The sequence below is a fragment of the Salvelinus fontinalis genome, chromosome 33 (assembly GCF_029448725.1).
Source record: "Salvelinus fontinalis isolate EN_2023a chromosome 33, ASM2944872v1, whole genome shotgun sequence".
NCBI lineage: Eukaryota > Metazoa > Chordata > Actinopteri > Salmoniformes > Salmonidae > Salvelinus > Salvelinus fontinalis.
In genome coordinates this window covers 40,632,010-40,652,480 of record NC_074697.1, presented here as the reverse complement: position 1 = coordinate 40,652,480, position 20,471 = coordinate 40,632,010, and the positions used below count along the sequence as shown (strand labels likewise).

Below are 20,471 nucleotides of genomic sequence, written 5' to 3'. Positions count from 1 at the left end.
ATGCTTGAGATTATAAAGAGAGTCAAGCTCAGGGTTCAGCATTAGAGACTTTTCTGATCAATATTTATTGATCTCAGGCCCAACCTTCGTAGAATAAATATGATTTATGAACGAATCAGATTAGTCTCGAATGCAGAACCCTGAGCTTGACTCTTTAAAAACTCAATAATTTTCAAGAGATTCAGGAATCAGACACCAGATAATGTGATTTAACATTTTTGGGGGTTAAATTGTCTAGTATTACAAACTGTAGTTTGTCATAGTCTACTGCCACCAAAACATAACACAAAAACTGAAAATCGGAGATGATCTCTGCAAATACCTTTCAATTAAAATATAGCACTTTGTTTCATCATACACAACATAACAACACTGAAAAATAATGAATACAATAACAACGTGTAAATGTACCACATTTCCCTAGACACTACTGTTTGTAAGTTAATGCCATTTGTCAATGTCATCAGTGTCAGTCCATTAGTGACAAAATCATAATGAATATCCAATGACAGTCAGAGAAACACACAGTAGATGAATCTACTTACATGATTCATGATTGCTCGCTTATTAAAAACCTGCACCAAAAATACAATAAAAAGTGAAATCCTAGAACTAGTCACAAACCAAGATACGGTTGTCTCGTCAGGTAAGAGACTGCTGCGCTCAGTGCGCTGCTGAAAGTTCTATAAAGTGTCCACCCTTTATTTTCTGTGGGCTGGCTTCTGGACGAGGAGCCTATCGCCGTGGCGCGGAGCAGCAACCCTGGCATCGCGCAAAGGCATCGACAGCAGTGCGACTGAGGTCTCTAGAGTTGCTGTCAGAATCAAGTTAATACGTTCTCTCTTACAGTCGTGTAATGCCACGTTGTCTTTTCCGCACGTTTCCAATAAAACAGTATACTTCTGCTTAATGGAAGAAAAAACATAGACGGGATTCCCCTGGAATTTCCAGTCAGGTTTACAGTGCTACGTCACTGTCACATTATGACCCAGGATCAGCCAATGGCTTGAGCTTCTGGCAGTCATCCCGACTGATGATTTATTAGGAATGTAGACAGTTTATTCACAAAACAGATGCATGACGAAATGTTATAATGTGTTATGCATCGCATTATTGTGTTATGCAAGCCTACCTTTGTCTGTTCTGTAAGAGTGACACCCTCTGCAGTCTACATAAATAGGATGCTATCATAATGAACACTGATGGCAATACTCCATGATGGAATATTGTGGGGTAGGTGGTGCTATGGAGTTATAATTGAATCCTAACACATATTTTGCCAAAAGAAAATGTCCATTAAGATTGAACTCAAACGTTCACCTTGTGCCTTGTGAACGAATGGAGGACATACCTCGAAAGGTCAATGTCCTGTCTCTGCCCTTCTCTCTGGCCTCACTGGCCTGTAAGTTGTGCAGAACAAACGGCCTCAGCACATGCTGAGAGGAAGTCACTCAAATATATATCAGTTCACTCTCAAAAAGACAATAGGAGTTGTGTACGAGTGCGTCATGGCGGGGTACATTTAATTTGTGGCAGCCAACGAGGACGCCATTGTTTGGAGCGGTGTTGCACGAAGCACCCCAGACTACACAAACTCCAGTTTTACTCTCAATTCTGGCACCCAGTAAAACATTGAGAAATCAGTTTGAGCCTGGGAGGCGGAGAGTACAGTAAACAATTGGGAAAAGCTTAGCCGCTGATGTATTGATGTATAAACAAAGGATTGTCCCGAGAGTGCCCTTTCAGCCTGGCTGACTTGGGAAACCATCTTAAAGTTCTACAAGGTTAAATCATGGGGGCAAGTCAAAGAGTCTAATACACATGAATTATAGAATAGGAATAGTTTCTCGTAAGTGTTTTTTGCACAACACTCACCAAACAAGCATCAAGCTTTTAGTGATTTTGACTTTGAAAATGGATGGTGATACTGATTAACCTGGGCTGCTGCCGGACACAGACTCTGAACCGGAATAGTGAGTGGCCACCACCAGTCACCTTGGCTAACGCAGTTGGCCTGCAGTTCTTTAAGGACAGTTGTGTACTCAGTAACCCCACCTCACATAGTGCTAAGTCATGCTGGAATGCCAGAACTTATTTGTCAGAGACAATGAGTTGCATGAAGATACACTACACCAGGGGTGTCAAGCTTATTCAATGAAGCCATACACAACCAGGTGAGGGGAGTTCCTTACTAATTAGTGACCTTAATTCATCAACCAAGTACAAGGGAGGAGTGAAAAACCTGCAGCCACTCAGACCCCGGTGGAATGAGTTTGACACCTGTGCACTACAGCAAGGATTTACCCGGGCAGAGATCATTTGAGAATGTCACTAAATGGATTGCACGCCATATACGGCAGGTAGCCTAGCAGGTAAGCGTATTGGGATAGTAACCGAAAGATTGCTGGTTTTCGAATCCCAGAGTCAACTAGGTGAAAAGTCTGCCAATATGCCCTTGAGCAAGGCACTTAATGCTAATTGCTTATGTAAGTTGCTCTGGATAAGAGCGCCTGCTAACTGACTAAAACGTCAATGTAATACAGTTCTGAATAGTCTCCCAGGCCAGAATCAGGGTGCTCTGTATGCTCCAGTGTCTGGAAGTAGAGACTAAGTACTGCATGGATATGAGAGTTGGAATGAACTTTGCCACCTTTCAGCATTCCGTTGAGTGAGTCCTCCAATGTCCTGTCCCAAGTAGCCAAACAAATGAATTACAGAGCAGTGATTGGATCTGTCTGAGTGGAAACACTTTGAGCACACCACTAGTTGGGTCTGTTCCTGTTGATTGGCGTGTGGGTGGTGAGAGGGACAGGAAACATAGCCACTGGCAGCACATCTGAGGTGTGCTGTGAATACAGAGTGGCTATTTGTGTGCCTTGGCTTCTATATAGAGGAGCCTGCAATTGGAGTGTATTTCAGGCTTTAGGGAACAGGACATAGCGCTGCATAAGATTGCCTTCTTCATTGTTAAGTACAACATTTTCTCTCTGTCTCTCTATCCTTTTCCCCAAGCTGTCACTACAGTTCACCTTGGCAGCGTTTCAGCGGTTTTGTAACGCCCCCCCCCCCAAGTATTATTTTGGTTTTAGATAGTGAGTTATCTTTAGGTCATCTTCATGACTGTGGAATGGATTCCATATCTCTATCATCTCAGCGGCTTTCACTCCAGGATTGAAAAGATAGGCAAAAGAATGAGGGCAGCTCTAGTAGCTCAATATTTCTTGATGTAGAAGCTCTGCCACTGAGGTTCTGGAATTCCTAAACGAACAAGATTGTATGCTATTAGAAAAGGGTTCCTGTCTTCTGTGTTAACTTTCACATTCTCAACCCATGTATATTGTGCAGTGGCATCTGCATTCACATGTTTGACAAATGGGCAGGTAACATTTTTCTTCAGGATAAGCTAAAAGATACTAAAAACAAATCTTTATAAACCACTCTGTCCACACAACCCCTCTCTGTGTGTGTTTCTCCAAAACCACAGACCGCTGGTATGTCCCTGGAACCACTGCCAAACCACTCAAGGCTGGATGACACTAGGCGCAGACGTCAGTTCATTGTCTAGTTTTGATTTACAATTTTGTTAAGTTGTCAACTAACATGAATTTCATGTGAATTCAAGAAAAATATTCACCATGTCACCCTCTCTGGCCAATCAGGACATTTTCCTTGTTTGTCGTCATGGTTATGTAACCTTCCACAAGGTAGCACCTGTGTGTGGGAACAACGGGGGGAGGGCGGGTGGCGCTCCAATCATAGCCTGCCTGCATCCTGCACTGATCGCCCCACACAGGCCACGGGAAGCCCCCTCGGAGCACCTCTACCAACCCACACTGAGTGAAGGGCCTCTATTGAATGCCCTCTCGGTTCACCAGTCTCAGTGCATCAATCTGTCTCCTGTCCCACTCAAACACAGACAGCCAACAGCACAGGAGGAATTGCGGTTATCCTTTATTCGCGCTGACTGCAGTAGGTAGCATCCTGGTGCCTTCACGATTCACCCATCTGGGGAGCGGATAGACGTCAAACTCGTTCCCTGACCCAAAGAGGTTCAAAGTGTTCTAATTAAATGCTAATTCAGGTGGACGGCAGAGGGATGTAGCCAGCTCATCACTCAGCAGGCGAGTCAATTGTAATGTAGACTGTAGGAAAAAAAGGATAAAAAAAGTATCCCACAGAACCATTGTGGTTATCAAAGGGTGTGCTGTAATGGCTTGGTGACAAATGTAATTATGTACAGTATGCTCTCACACATCCCATGTTTCTCTTTCGGTCTCTGTCTCTCTCTGTCTCAGCTTTTCCTTCCTGAGTTAAACTCTTTTTCAATCATGGCATTTGGACCGCTGACCTTGGCAACATGACCACCATGTCCTCAGTTTGGCAGGCAGTTCTGTCCCTGATGTTGAGAATGAAGTTGCTCTTTTTTTTGTCAAGTTTTGCATTGCTTGCTGTTGTTTACTGGATATATGACACAGTAAAAATAGAACGTCTCAAAACTCCATGATTGTGTAATGAAACCATGAAAAGTATTGCACCTAAGCTGAGATCTGGTGTTTGGAGGGTGTTTGACTGTAAACCCAATGGAAGTGTTCTGATACACTGAATGGGTTTTAAAAATGAATAGAAGTACTCTGAAACGGCCAAAGTGATTCTTCAATCTGAATATTGGGGTTTTTAAGAGTGTTGTGAAAACGCTTTTTTGTTGTTTCAGTGCATGTAAAAGGCAGCATCAAAACACATTGGAATTCTATTTGAATTTTACACACTCAACCACACAGTAAAATAATATTCAGAGGCGAATGTTATTTTACCAAAACATTTAAGAATCAATCCAACTTAACATGTTGCTCAAAATGTAAGTGTCTTTTATGAGGATAACCAAAGATAGAGAAAATTGAGTTCTTGAACTCATTGGAAGTCTCTGGTTTAATCTCCTTGCACTTCCTATCTTGTAACGTGGCTGTTTTTAGAGGATTGTGGGTAATACATTTTTTTGACATTCTTATATACACAATGTTGCATGCATGTTTGAAAAAATCAATATGTATTTCTTTATTAGTATTAATAAGCAGCTTGTTGTGCCATGAGGTGTAATGAATCATGATGAATGGATATCAGAACCGTCAGGAAAATTGACGTTCAATAATGACAGAACCCATTCCCATATTTCCAACTTCAAATGGTGGCGACAAATACAGTATCCTGCAATACTTGCTGTAAAAACTATAGCTACTGCTAGTGGTTTGAATACTGTACTTGACAATGCCTGCCAAAAAGGTATATAATGTCAAATTATCAAATATATAAAACAATATTAAACATGAAGACATTTCAGAAAAAGTATTTAATTCTGCAATAGACAGGATTCAAAACATCATAAGGATTATGTGTTTCAATACTCCATCAAAGTTAAGGTTTCATCTCCTTGAAGTTGGTGGCAGCTCAGTTGTCACTAGTTTTGTTGTTGCAAAGCACACATTTGTAACAGTGTAGTTATCCACTGAACACACTTTATAGCCTGAAAACATTGTACTATCTCTCACATGGTACTGTGACTGCTATGACTACTATAGTAGGTTATATTACACCATGTAGCATTAAGGCCAGACAGAAACTCTTACATTATACGTTTTGAAGTACTGGTCAGATCGTTCAACATTGAAATCCCTAGTGGGAACAGGTCTTGTTCCTTTGAACTGTCCAAACTTGAATTGCCTAGGTGTACCTGTGCCCACAGTTGTATTAAGGAGTGAATAATGGGGGCCCTGGTTACATAGTGCCTCACTGTAAGACATCTCACAAGAAGGCATATACAGGCCACTTGAAAAAGAGACTGGGTCTCAATGGGCTTTTCCCGGTTAAATAAAGGTTAAACAATCAAAAATAGGACTGTAGGCCTATATTAAGCTACTGTTCATACGACTCATCTTTAGACTTTGTCATTGTTGCTCTAATGTTTCTAGAAAAAGTGACTTTGATTTTCCCGTGACCGTGCATGAGTCACAAACACGCAGGAACAAACAGTGCAGACGACAACAGAGATTCCCTGATGGACGCTCAGATAACCATCAATGAATCATCAGACGGCTGCTCCTTCAACCCTGGACATGTGGTCAGCGGTCAGTGTAGTTCAAATTTACTACACCGCATCAAACAAGGCATTCATACCGTTGAAAAATTGGTTAAAACGGCACCAGAGTTACAGCTTCACCCACAGAATTCAGTTACATTGTTTTACTTAGCCAGATATAACATGATCAAAACATCCAACAGATGAACAGCTGTGGGTAGTCCACTATGTGGGATGTTTCTAGATGGACTAAATGTTAAGAGAATCTGATCTGTATGTATATTCATGTAGTTATCTAGGCATGGCTTTTCCTGATCCACAAGGCTTTGGAGCCCTGTACGTATTATCAACATGCTAACAAAATACTGATCTTGGAGGAAGTTGTATTTAAATGACGTTATTCCATAGACTATAGTAGAGACACAACAACAGATGCATAAACATACCATACAGACTATACATGAAACAACAGTGACATACTGTATGACTCTTAAGAAAGCATCCACTGAATACCGCCGCTCACTGGTCTCTCATTGGTCTCCGCTCTGCTCTCTATGAGTGGGTGAGGACACTTGCCTCCGAGGGGAGCTCTGACTGGAGCCCAGCCAGACCAGGGACACCCCGGACAACATGAAACTGAGATGAAAAGTCTCATATGGTTTCACCCGGGCCCAGAGTCCAGCTCTTACCTTGTTATGCTGTTAAGAAGAGGATCCCTGTGGTTCTCACATCAGTGGCATCCCTGGGCCACACGGGCAATGTAACCGGTCGAAGTGTGTGTGTGAGTTGCTGTGTCCTCGTAGGTCCGACAGCTCAGAAGTAATGCCTGCTTCTCTTTTCCAGAGGCTCGTCTGGACTCCAGGGCTGGCGTTGGCCATTTCCTGGCTATAGCGCAAGATGCTTTTTCCTGAGGAAGCGGGCCATCCCATTTTTGCCCCCCCCCCCAACCGCCTCCTCCTCCACAGCGAGATACAGGCCCCTCAGGGAGAGAGGCTGATTATACTAATTGCCTTTGGTTATTGTGGCTAGACTTTCATTTAGTATATTCATTTGTTTGTTTGTTTTAGACCCATATGTATGTTGAAACACCCCTTTCATAGAGATGGTCTATTTTAAGTTACTAACCTTAGGCTACCCCCTAAGCCCTATCCGCTGGCCATCAGGATGGAAGCGAGCCCACACGGAGCTGAAACGGATCTGTTTTGGAGTATTCTCCCGTTACCCAGTTGTCTTGCACTTTGTTTATGAACTTATTCTGCAATGAACACACCTACACACGGATGTGGTCATAGAGTTCATGTGTACGCTCTTTGTTTGAGTCCCATGTTTGTTTATGTGCTTTGAGCATCTGTGAGACTTTAGGATGTATTGAAGCTGTGGAACAATGCACTTGGTATTCTAACCCTTTACTGTATACTGTTTGTCCAGCCTACATAATAGCCTAAGTCTTTAGGAGCATGAACCATCAACCAATAACTCATTGATCCTTGGTTCATGATACAGTTGAAGTCAGAAGTTTACATACACCTTAGCCAAATACATTTAAACTCAGTTTTTCACAATTCCTGACATTTAATCAGAGTAAAAAATCCCAGTCTTAGGTCAGTTAGGATCACCACTTTATTTTAAGAATGTGAAATGTCAGAATAATAGTAGAGAGATGTTAAGGCTGTCGCTTTCCTCATCCTCGGATGAGGTGAGGAGAGAAGGATCTTCAGACCAAAATGCGGAGTCAGGGAAATATGCCATCTTTATTTTTATAACGAAAAACCGATGACACGAAAACAAACACTTTCAAAACTTACAAAATAACAAAACGACGTAGAACGAAACCTGAACATAAACTCACATCACTAAACGTAAACTTACGGACAGGAACGTTACATCAAAACACACGAACAGCCAAACAGCTCCGAAAGTGAATAACATCGACAACACGAAAACATCACAGGAGACAATCACCCACAAACAAACAGTGAGAATGCCCTACCTAAATATGACTCTTGATTAGAGGAAAACGCAAACCACCTGCCTCTAATCAAGAGCCATACCAGGCAAACCAAAAACAACATAGAAACAGATAACATAGACTGCCCACCCAAAACACATGCCCTGACCATAAACACATAAAAACAACATAAAACAGGTCAGGACTGTTACAGTACCCCCCCCTCAAGGTGCGAACGCCGGGCGCACCAGCACAAAGTCCAGGGGAGGGTCCGGGTGGGCAGTTGACCACGGTGGTGGTTCCGGCTCAGGACGCTGTCCCCACACCACCATAGTCACTCCCCTCTTCTGTCTACCCCCTCCACTGACCACCCTAAAACTACTTTCCCCAAAATAAACAGCCAGCACCGGGACAAGGGGCAGCACCGGGACAAGGGGTAGCACCGGGACAAGGGGCAGCACCGGAACAAGGGGCAGCACCAGGATAAGGACCAGCACCGGAATAAGGGGCAGCACCGGGACAAGGGGCAGCACCGGGACAAGGGGCAGCACCGGGACAAGGGGCAGCACCGGGACAAGGGGCAGCACCGGGACAAGGGGCAGCACCGGGACAAGGGGCAGCACTGGGACAAGGGGCAGCACCGGGACAAGGGGCAACACCGGGACAAGGGGCAGATCCCGGCTGAAGGACTCTGGCAGGTCCTGTTTGGACGGCTCTGGCAGGTCCTGGCTGGACGGCTCTGGCAGGTCCATGCAGGCTGACGGCTCTCGACGCTCATGGCAGGCTGACGGCTCTCTACGCTCATGGCAGGCTGACGGCTCTCGACGCTCATGGCAGACTGACGGCTCTCGACGCTCATGGCAGGCTGACGGCTCTCAACGCTCATGGCAGGCTGACGGCTCTGGCTGCTCATGGCTCTCTGACGGCTCTGGCTGCTCATGGCTCTCTGACGGCTCTGGCTGCTCATGGCTCTCTGACGGCTCTGGCTGCTCATGGCTCTCTGACGGCTCTGGCTGCTCATGGCTCGCTGGCGGCTCTGGCAGATCCTGTCTGGTTGGCGGCTCTGGCAGATCCTGTCTGGTTGGCGGCTCTGGCAGATCCTGTCTGGTTGGCGGCTCTGGCAGATCCTGTCTGGTTGGCGGCTCTGGCAGATCCTGTCTGGTTGACGGCTCTAGCGGCTCCTGTCTGGCTGACGGCTCTAGCGGCTCCTGTCTGGCTGACGGCTCTAGCGGCTCCTGTCTGGCGGATGGCTCTGTAGGCTCATGGCAGACGGGCGGCTTTGCAGGCTCATGGCAGACGGGCGGCTTTGCAGGCTCATGGCAGACGGATGGCTCAGACGGCGCTGGGGAGACGGATGGCTCAGATGGCGCTGGAGAGACGGATGGCTCAGATGGCGCTGGGGAGACGGATGGCTCAGATGGCACTGGGGAGACGGATGGCTCAGATGGCACTGGGGAGACGGATGGCTCAGATGGCGCTGGGGAGACGGATGGCTCAGATGGCGCTGGTGAGACGGATGGCTCTGGCCGGATACGGCGCACTGTAGACCTGGTGCGTGGTGCCGGAACTGGAGGCACCGGGCTAAGGATAAGCACCTTCCTACTAGTGCGGGGAGCAGGAACAGGGCACACTGTATTCTCAAAGCCTACTCTATCCCTGATGCGTGGTACCGGCACTGGTGACACCGGGCTGAGGACAAGCACATCAGGATTAGTAGGGGGAGAAGATACAGTGTGTTTAGGGCTCTGGAGACGCACTGGTAGCTTAGTGCGTGGTGCCGGAACTGGAGGCACCGGGCTAGATACACGCACTACAGGGAGAGTGCGTGGAGGAGGAACAGGGCTCAGGATACGCACTGGTAGCCTAGTGCATAGTGTAGACACTGTAGGTACTAGGCTGGGGCGGGGAGGTAGTACCGGAAATACCGGACCGTGGAGGCGTACTGGCACTCTTGAGCATTGAACCTGCCCAACCTTACCTGGTTGAATGCTCCCGGTTGCCCGACCAGTGCGGGGAGGTGGAATAACCCGCACCGGCCTATGTAGGCGAACCGGGGAAACCATGCATAAGGCAGGTGCCATGTATGCCGGCCCGAGGAGACGCACTGGAGACCAGACGCGTTGAGCCGGCCTCATGACACCTGGCTCAATACCCAATCTAGCCCTCCCAGTGCGGGGAGGTGGAATAACCCGCACTGGGCTATGCACTCGTACAGGAGACACCGTGCGCTCTACTGCGTAACACGGCGCCTGCCCGTACTCCCGCTCTCCACGGTAAGCCTGGGAAGTGGGCGCAGGTCTCCTACCTGCCCTTGGCCCACTATCTCCTAGCCCCCCCCCAAGAAATTTTTGGGAATTACTTACGGGCTTTTTTGGCTTCCGTGCCAGACGCGTTCCCTCATAGCTCCGGTTCCTCTCTCCGGTAGCCTCCGCTCTCCTCAGTGCCTCCAGCTGTTCCCATGGAAGGCGATCTCTACCAGCTAGGATCTCCTCCCATGTGTAGACACCCTTTCCATCCAATAAATCCTCCCATGTCCATTGCTCCTTCTTCTGTCCCTTACTCCGTTTATTTCTCCCTGGCCGCTTGGTCTTAGCGTGGTGGGTGATTCTGTTAAGGCTGTCGCTTTCCTCATCCTCGGATGAGGTGAGGAGAGAAGGATCTTCAGACCAAAATGCGGAGTCAGGGAAATATGCCATCTTTATTTTTATAACGAAAAACCGATGACACGAAAACAAACACTTTCAAAACTTACAAAATAACAAAACGACGTAGAACGAAACCTGAACATAAACTCACATCACTAAACATAAACTTACGGACAGGAACATTACATCAAAACACACGAACAGCCAAACAGCTCCGAAAGTGAATAACATCGACAACACGAAAACATCACAGGAGACAATCACCCACAAACAAACAGTGAGAATGCCCTACCTAAATATGACTCTTGATTAGAGGAAAACGCAAACCACCTGCCTCTAATCAAGAGCCATACCAGGCAAACCAAAAACAACATAGAAACAGATAACATAGACTGCCCACCCAAAACACATGCCCTGACCATAAACACATAAAAACAACATAAAACAGGTCAGGACTGTTACAAGAGAAGTATTTATTTCAGCTTTTATTTCATTCATCACATTCCCAGTGGGTCAGAAGTTTACATAGACTCAGTTAGTGTTTGGTAGCACTGCCTATACATGGTTTAACTTGGGTCAAACATTTCGGGTAGCCTTCCACAAGCTTCCCACAATAAGTTGGGGGAATTTTGGCCCATTCCTCCTGACAGAGATGGTGTAACTGAGTCAGGTTTGTAGGCCTCCTTGCGAGCACATGCTTTTTCAGTTCTGCCTACACATTTTCTATAGGATTGAGATCAGGGCTTTGTGGTGGCCACTCCAGTACCTTGACTTTGTTGTCCTTAAGTCATTTTGCAACAACTTTGGAAGTATGCTTGAGGTCATTGTCCATTTGGAAGACCCATTTGCGACCAAGTCTTTAACTTCCTGACTGATGTTGTGAGCTGTTGCTTCAATGTATCCATATAATTTTCCTGCCTCATGATGCCATCTGTTTTGTGAAGTGCACCTCCTGCAGCAAAGCACCCCCACAACATGATGCTGCCACCCCCGTGCTCCACAGTTGGGATGGTGTTCTTCGGTTTGCAAGCATCCCCCTTTTTCCTCCAAACATAACGATGGTCATTATGGCCAAACAGTTCTATTTTTTTTCATCAGAAGAGAGAACATTTCTCCAAAAGCTACGATCTTTGTCCCCATGTGCAGTTGCAAACCGTAGTCTGGCTTTTTATGGCGGTTTTGGAGCAGTGGCTTCTTCCTTGCTGAGCGGCCTTTCAGGTTATGTCGATATAGGACTCATTTTACTGTGGAAATAGATACTTTTGTACCTGTTTCCTCCAGCATCTTCACAAGGTCCTTTGCTGTTGTTCTGGGATTGATTTGCACTTTTCGCACCAAAGTACGTTCATCTTTAGGAGACAGAACGTGTCTCCTTCGTAAGCAGTGTGACAGCCACGTGGTCCCATGGTGTTTATACTTCCGTACTATTGTTTGTACAGATGAACGTGGTACCTTCAGGGGTTTGGAAATTGCTCCCAAGGATGAATCAGACTTGTGGAGGTCCACAATTCTTTTCTGAGGTCTTGCCTGACTTCTTTTGATTTTCCCATCAAGCAAAGAGGCACTGAGTTTGAAGGTAGGCCTTGAAATACATCCACAGGTACAATTCCAATTGACTCAAATTATGTCAATTAGCCTATCAGAAGCTTCCAAAGCCATGACATCATTTTCTGGAATTTTCCAAGCTATTTAAAGGCACAGTCAACTTGTGTATGTAAACTTCTGACCCACTGGAATTGTGATACAGTGAATTATAAGTTAAATAATCTGTCTGCAAACAATTGTTGGAAGAATTACTTGTCATGCACAAAGTAGATGTCCTAACCAACTTGCCAAAACTATAGTTTGTTAACAAGACATTTGTGGAGTGGTTGAAAAATAGTTTTAATGACTCCAACCTAAGTGTATGTAAACTTCCGACTTCAACTGTAAAATGGTTTATTAGTTGTTCCACCAATTGGGTGCCTTTTGAGTAGTCACCTATTTTTAACATTCTGTCATAAAGAGCACAGAAAAAATGTGTTTCCCCATTTCAAGAGGTAAAAAAAAAAGAGAGACTATATTAGGTGCCTATTAAGAAACAGGATTGATTATTTCATCTTAAAACAGGTGTAAATTCCCTTGTGATGGGGGAATGAAAGTTCGTTGTGTGTAACAGGACTGACATGTTATGTTACATTCATAGCCTGTCTAACTATGGATAACAGGGCTGACATGTTATGTTCGACCCGCTCATTTTCCCACCACAAAACACCAGAAAATGGCCAAAAAGAGTAGAACCAGCTCACCTGTTTTTACACTATGGTTTGACTATTAGATGTTCAATGTTTATTTTGAAAAAAATATATTTGAAAAGGAATAGTTTCACTACATTAAAACGAGAGTTCAGTTCACCTAACAGGGTTGACTTTAAAATGAGGGACAGACATAAATGAATCGCTAATCACATGAAATAAATAAGAATTTTCAGAATTGACTTTGTCAAAGCAACAAAATAACTAGGGTTTTACAAGGATGGTGAAAACTTAAGAGAAATGTGGGGATTAAGCGGGTTCCTAGAAGTCACAGAGGGTGTCAAAATGCTGAATTTTGGCGCTTTAGTTAGTCTTTATTCGTATTTAAAATCAGATGTATTGAATTATCTATGTGGTCTATAATAAAGGGCACGTTTATTCATATAACCGGCTTTTAAATTCAATATTGCCGCACAATTTCGACTTAAAATAGCAAAGGGACGCAAAAGGCACTAATTTCGTGGAACGACCCTTATACCAAACCATCATGACTGTCAAGGGGGAAAGTTCACTTCACAAGTTCATCTGATTCCATGATCATGACACGACACATGACGACATTTATAAATATGCACCTTACAGACCAGAAGTCCTTAATTCCAGGTGGAATTTGTCATGTTTACACAACAAATATAGTCAAAGGTATGTTGACAGCACACACACACACACACACACACACACAACACAACTGTGAAGGTGATGAGGAGCCTGGTTGGTCTGTGACTGGTGGATCAGACAAGCTTCAGCAACAAACAGGCATATACATACACAAGAGCGTTTTTGAGCAATGCAAAATTCCACAGTAAATTGGGAAATTGAGGCTAATGACGGTAGCATGATACTGAGCTAAAAGGAGGTGTAGCATGATGTACTACAGTACCCATAATGCTCTGTAAGCATATCTGGTTTTATCTTACTAAAGACGTTCCTGAAGCTGACTCGATAGTGTCCCGTCTCCTCGTTAATACAATGAGAAAGGAAATGTTGACTTGTGTTCTCCTGCCATCTACAGGCTATTCCAATGAACCATGACAGTCTGTCAGATTAGATAGTATTGGACTGGATTGAGTAAGAGTTAATACTGTAGGATTGCTGTGATCAAGTTATGGGTGCTTGAAAAATCTGACCCGTCTCTGCTTTTACATGCATCATTGCAATGACACTTCACTTAGCATCATAGGCTACTATCTGTCTACCCTCAGTCACACCCTAGCAATCTATTTACAGTGATGGTAAATGGGTTGACCCTTATTGGATTACATAAACACCCTGTTTCCAAAAGGTGTGTAGAGTAGACTGTCACGCCAAAATGTAATGTTGTTGTAAATTACTGCTCAGTACATTTAGCCAGGAGAGGGCGCTGTTTAGCCACTAGTCATATCTAAAAAATAAAACAATTAAATTTAAAAAACACATTGACCAACACTATGTTGCGGTAATATGTAAATACAGCCTCTAATCTATAAAACACTATACTGTATGAATCCTAAAGATTTAAAGTTACTCTTGGAAAAGCTGAATTTAAAATCTATTCAAACCAATATACAAGCAACACAACCAGCCAGAGAACTACACATTTACAAACCGTGTTGAAAATGATGCAAAACAAAATGTTAGGAAGCATTGTGTATCTGGTGGGCACAGTAAAGCAGTTGGGGTACTATCCTTTAGCCAACTGAAAATCCTCAGCACTCCATCTATAGATTTACAAACACTTTGGTAAGAAATAAATTACCTGGTTTTGCCGAACAGATTAAATGTTATCTTACATTTTCCGTAATAGCTAGCCTAAACACACTTTGTGAGTGACAGTTGACAACCAACCAAGCAATACTGCTTGGTCTTCATGAAAAATATCCTTTGTAGCTTTATGTATACGGTCATGAAAATCATTGGGAATATCACAACACAATATTTCTCCCCTTTTTAATATATATACAGTATATATATATATATATATATATATATATATATATATATATATATAGAGAGAGAGATTTTTTCTTCCACTTGACCACATGAACTATTGTCTCATGTTGATGGATACAATTTGAAAAGATGGTAGGCCTGCTTGTAGCCAGGTACCATCGACTAACCCATTGGGATATATGAAAGCTTAGTGGTCTTTCTTACCTTCAGACTGACACTGGTATCTACAGTATGTTGCTGGACTCTTTGACTATGGTTTATGAGCTAAACAGAATCAGAGGTGCATCTCACAACATAAGACACAGACCAACAGTTGATACCTTCATGGGTTTTCCAATAAAAGCATTATACAATGTACGGGACAAAAAGAGAGAACAGCAGAACAATTTGAGGAAACACAGAACACAAGTAGCAGTAGCGACCCAACAGAGAAGCAGCCTGTTTCACACAATTCGGACACTTTATAAGTTAACAAAAATAAAACATAATTCATATGACATTGTACAGGTCCAAATGTTGCGTGGACTGCCTGTGCATTGTGGTGTGTGTGTGGACAGATAAGGTGTCTGCAATGTTTCTGATAAGTGGTCAGATCTGGCTAGCTGTTTAATGTGTATTTGACAGTGTGTAGCGCAAAGTGTATAGACCCGCAAGACTCAATGTTATGCATGTTTTTCAGAAAAGGTCCATGACATCGGGCTGGGGAATGGGGTGCTGGGTTTGAAGGGTAACATAACAGGGCCTTCAGATCACCTCTCGGTCTGCAGAGTCTTGCCGGTTGGGGAAGATGTGTAGCTGGGGTTGTTCGATGCCATCGTTGTGGAGGTCCTCCTGTTTCTGCAGCCCGTGGAGTTTCAACACCAGCTCCTTGATGAAAACCTGTGTGAGCAGGGAAGAAGGGCAATCGGTCATCATATGAAACATGCTCAGAACGGACACAGTGAGCGGCCGTGATACACAGCGCTGGTAATGTTGAGCAAGGAGGTGACAGAGCGAGGGAGGAAGGAGGTGACAGAGAGGGAGCAAGGAGGTGACAGAGATAGGGAGCAAGGAGGTGACAGAGAAAGGAGGTGACAGAGAGAGGGAGCAAGGAGGTGACAGAGAGAGGGAGCAAGGAGGTGACAGAGAGAGGGAGCAAGGAGGTGACAGAGAGAGGGAGCAAGGAGGTGACAGAGAGAGGGAGCAAGGAGGTGACAGAGAGAGGGAGCAAGGAGGTGACAGAGAGAGGGAGCAAGGAGGTGACAGAGGGAGGGAGCAAGGAGGTGACAGAGAGAGGGAGCAAGGCGGTGACAGAGAGAGGGAGCAAGGAGGTGACAGAGAGAGGGAGCAAGGAGGTGACAGAGAGAGGGAGCAAGGAGGTGACAGAGAGAGGGAGGAAGGCGGTGTTGTAGTACTGGAGTTTAGGACTTGGCTCAAGTCATACTTTTCATGACTTGGGTGGGACTCAACCCAGACTTGATCAGTGGTGATTTTGTCCTTTTATAATGACATCATAACCCTGTTCTCTGACTGGTCCCTTCATCATAACATTGTCATAACCTGCCATCTGATTAGTCATTTTGCAACCTTAATAATAACATAGTCATAACCCTGTTCTCTTGATTGGTCCCTTCATATTGACTAATCAGATAGCAGGTTATGATTTTGTAATCATTGTAAGGGACCAGTGTCACAAAGTTCTGGGAACTTTCAATGAATTCCCTGGTTTCCCCCCGAAATCAGGAGAGAATAAGCAGGAAAAATCCAGAATCCTCCAACTAGGACTTCTGGAAAACCAGGGAATTTCTTGAAATGTTGATACCTAAATAATGACATCATCATAAACCTGTTCTCTGATTGGTCCATTATAATGACATTGTAACCCTGTTCTCTGATTGGTCCCTTCACCGTGACAGTCTATATACTCAGTCTCGGGAACATTAATGGCATAAAATACTACCCAAAACAATCTTAAACATATTGTTAGATATTACTATTGTTTATAGACTTCCTCACTTACCTCTGTGTTATTGCAGGTGTGAAACATTTCCTGGAAAAAAATCCCCAGACCAAATAAGATTTTAGTTCAACTGGCCAACCTGCTGCTGAAACAATATATTTGCAACAGCAACCAAATCTGCAGCTATTACTGTTAGTCCCACAATCAAAAACAGTACAACTTGTTCACACAGTTTTTAAATTGATCAAATGATAATGTCTTCAGATGATCTCGCTAGTGAGTAGGACAGTATACCTGGAGCCTGTGCGTTCTCTCCTCGTCACTCTTCAGGTCTAACAGCTCGTCAATGTTCACCTCCTCTGGCATCTCCTCCTCCTGGGGACACAAGGTGACCGAGTGTCAGTCAAACTGTCCACCCATCCACCACTACATGCTGTAGCTGCATGTTAGGATACTGCCCTGGGCATCCTCCACTAAACTCTGCCCAGGGGGCAGTATACTAACATACAGCTATCACATACCCCATTATATGTAAGGGACAGGCTCAGATACGAGCATATAATATATAGGTCACTCACTAAAGGACAAAAATACAGGTCTTGCCTTGTTCTGAGTTCCGTGGGTCTTACAGACACAGAGGGAAAGCTGCGCGTGTTTTTAGAGTGCAACACCCTGAGATATTCACAGACCCTGAAGCACTGCAGTGTGTGTGTGTGTGTGTCCGTCCATGTCGGCTGTTGAGTCATCATATGCATGATGCAGAATGCTTGACGCGTGGGCTGGCAGTAAAGGGATAAGGATGATTTGGGGGAAAAAATATATTATTTAGATGGCTGCGCAGCTGTTGAAGTCGGTCATCAAAGTGCCTCCATAAATCGTAGGATTTAGTTTCAGTAGGAACACTGCATGTGAGGATATGCCTTTGAGGGGAAGAGAGAAAGGGAGAGACAGAAGAGACAGAGACAGTGGGGGAGGGAGAAGAGAGAGAGAGAACGAACCACCACCCTGGCTACTACTAGTCGAGGTATGCTGTAAGACGGAAGCCACCACCATCAAGGCCAGACATTCTCCATCACAGATAGCATCCATTACGCTTTCTCACGGCCTCCTAAATCGGTCATACTCAAACAGTGCGTTCAGCTCCCCCCCAAATTCTCAGAGGAAAGCAGAGACTATTTGTATAACAGTCTATGCACTTACTTCATTTGGGACATTTTCACAGATCATTAACTACACTGAACAAGAATATAAATAACGCAACAATTTCAAAGACTTTACTGAGTTACAGTTCATATAAGGAAATCAGTAGATTGAAAATCAATTCATTAGGCACTAATCTATGGATTTCACATGACTGGGAATACAGATATGCACCTGTTGGTAAAAGTTACCTTTAAAAAATAAAGTGGATCAGAAAACCAGTCAGTATCTGGTGTGGAAGAACTGCGACATCTTCAGCTTCCAGGTATTGTGCAACATGGGCCGTGCACCATTATCATGCTGAAACATGAGGTGATGGCGGCGGATGAATGGCACGACAACGGGCCTCAGGATCTAGTCACGGTATCTCTGTGCATTCAAATTGCCATTGATAAAATGCAGTTGTGTTCATTGTCCGTAATGTATGCCTGCCCATACCATAACCCCCCCGCCACCATGGGGCACTGTTTCCAACGGTGACATCAGCAAACCTCTCGCCCACACAACGCCATACAAGCCATCTGCCCGGTACAGTTGAAACCGTGATTCCTCCATGAAGAGCACACTTCTCCAGCGTGCCATCGAAGGTGAGCATTTGCCCACTGAAGTTGGTTACGACGCCAAACTGCAGTCAGGTCAAGACCCTGGAGAGGACGAGGAGATCTTTCCTGAGATGCAGAGGATCTTTCCTGAGACGGTTTCTGACAGTTTCTACTGAAATTCTTCGGTTGTGTAAACCCACGGTTACATAAGCTGTCTGGGTGGCTGGTCTCAGAAGATCCTGCAGGTGAAGCTGGATGTCGAGGTCCTGGGCTGGCGTGGAAACATGTGGCCTGTGGTTGGACGTACTGGACGTTGGACGTATTGCCAAATTCTCTAAAATGACGTTAGAGGCGGCTTATGGTAGAGAAATGTACATCACATCTCTGGCAACAGCTCTGGTGGACCTTCCTGCAGTCAGCATGCCAATTGTGTTGTGAAAAACTGCACAATTTAGAGAGGCCTTTATTGTCCCCAGCACAAGGTGCACCTTTGTAATGATCATGCCATTTAATCAGCTTCTGGATATGCCACACCTGTCAGGTGCATGGATTATTTTGGCCAATTAGAAATGCTCACTAACAGGGATGTAAACAAAATTGTGCACAACATTTGAGAGAAATAAGCTTGTTGTATGTATAGAACATTTCTGGGATCTTTCATTTCAGTTCATGAAACATGGGACCAACACTTTACATGTTGTTTGTAATTTTGTTCAGTATAAAATGCTGTTGTCACCAAAACACACTTTATCTAAACTACTTATCTCATGCTGAACAGCATTCCAAAGTGATTTCTAGCCAAACACAGAACAAGAGTCGCATGGTGAGATTCCATCTTATTTATTTTTCCCTTGGGGCAAGTCGGCTCATTGGCACAAACAGCACATTCAATCGGTATTATTCATGATGTGCTGCTATCAACATACTGAGCCAAAAATGAACCCCGATCGGTTTTTATTGCCCTTTTTGGTAAGGCAGAGATTCTTTGAATAACAAAATATGGAAATTGGTGAAGACGACTGCAAATACCACTGTAGACTAGATGGAAGGCTGTCTTCAGAACCTAATCCAAACCTCAACCGCAGCACACATCACAGACAGCATAGGTGTGGTGTGAGACGTGTTGACTAGTGACACAACAGGCCATAGAGAGTTCAGTCTGACCGGAATGCTCAGCAGTAAGGTTAACCAGCCCCATTGGGGTCTGTCTGTGGGTGTCGTGGGGGCGGACGACTTAGCGATTCTGATGCCGGTAGTGTAAAGGTCCGTCCAGGAAGATCCAAGCAGTCCCTTCCTACCCAGGCATCCCTGACCTTTCTTTCAACTCCAAATGCCAATGAAATACTGTCTCATACTGCCCCCACACACACAGACACAGGCATAGAGAAACACAGCCACGTGAGCAAGTCCACAAACAGTCTCATACATGTTGTTGGTTCTGTGTGGTACATGTTTAATACATGGCATAGCAATATACATGTGGTAAAACGACACATTGTGGACACCAGCAGATCTATTCTGTAAAAACATCTTAATTCATACCATAACATCAAAAATAATTATTGTAATGCTCAATTACACATGCTGTATATTCACCAATTAAGCAAACGCATAGTTCATTTTCCGCCCCTCTCATCTCATCCTAGCTGGCAGCCGCTAGAACTAGTACTAGTAATGCGGGGGTTAATGAGCAGCTAAAAACCACATTCCTGGAAATGTTGAGTAAACACAGCCTCCATGTGGGACCAACATGATGTGTCAGGCCTGTCAAGATGAGTTAGTCACTTTAGGCTGATGCAGTGCTTTTATCGGGATTCGACTGCTTTCATTGTCCAAGTCACATGATCCTTAGGTAACATTCAAATCTTCTGTGAGGGGATGTGTGATGTCGGGGGGGGGGGGGG

General features: G+C 44.5%; 2 protein-coding genes across 3 annotated transcripts in view; both read right to left on the bottom strand.

The window, feature by feature from the left end:
- LOC129832275 (tumor necrosis factor alpha-induced protein 2-like) overlaps positions 1–6,868 on the bottom strand; it is a 32,914-nt gene extending 26,046 nt beyond the window's left edge. The window contains exon 1 of one of the 2 annotated variants that reach the window (XM_055896208.1): positions 6,760–6,868. The gene's annotated coding sequence lies outside the window, so the exon portion shown is untranslated. Of the gene's footprint in view, positions 1–545; positions 820–6,759 lie in introns of those variants that run through there. The other variant, XM_055896206.1, reaches the window with a different exon arrangement.
- Positions 6,869–15,199: 8,331 nt separating this feature from the next.
- LOC129832276 (protein phosphatase 1 regulatory subunit 14A-like) overlaps positions 15,200–20,471 on the bottom strand; it is a 14,802-nt gene continuing 9,530 nt past the window's right edge. The window contains exons 2-4 of the mRNA XM_055896209.1: positions 17,120–17,200; positions 16,886–16,915; positions 15,200–15,765 (exon numbers count right to left, since the gene is read on the bottom strand). Of these exons, the coding sequence (XP_055752184.1) occupies positions 15,631–15,765; positions 16,886–16,915; positions 17,120–17,200 (246 nt within the window). The 3' untranslated portion in view covers positions 15,200–15,630. The remainder of the gene's footprint in view (positions 15,766–16,885; positions 16,916–17,119; positions 17,201–20,471) is intronic.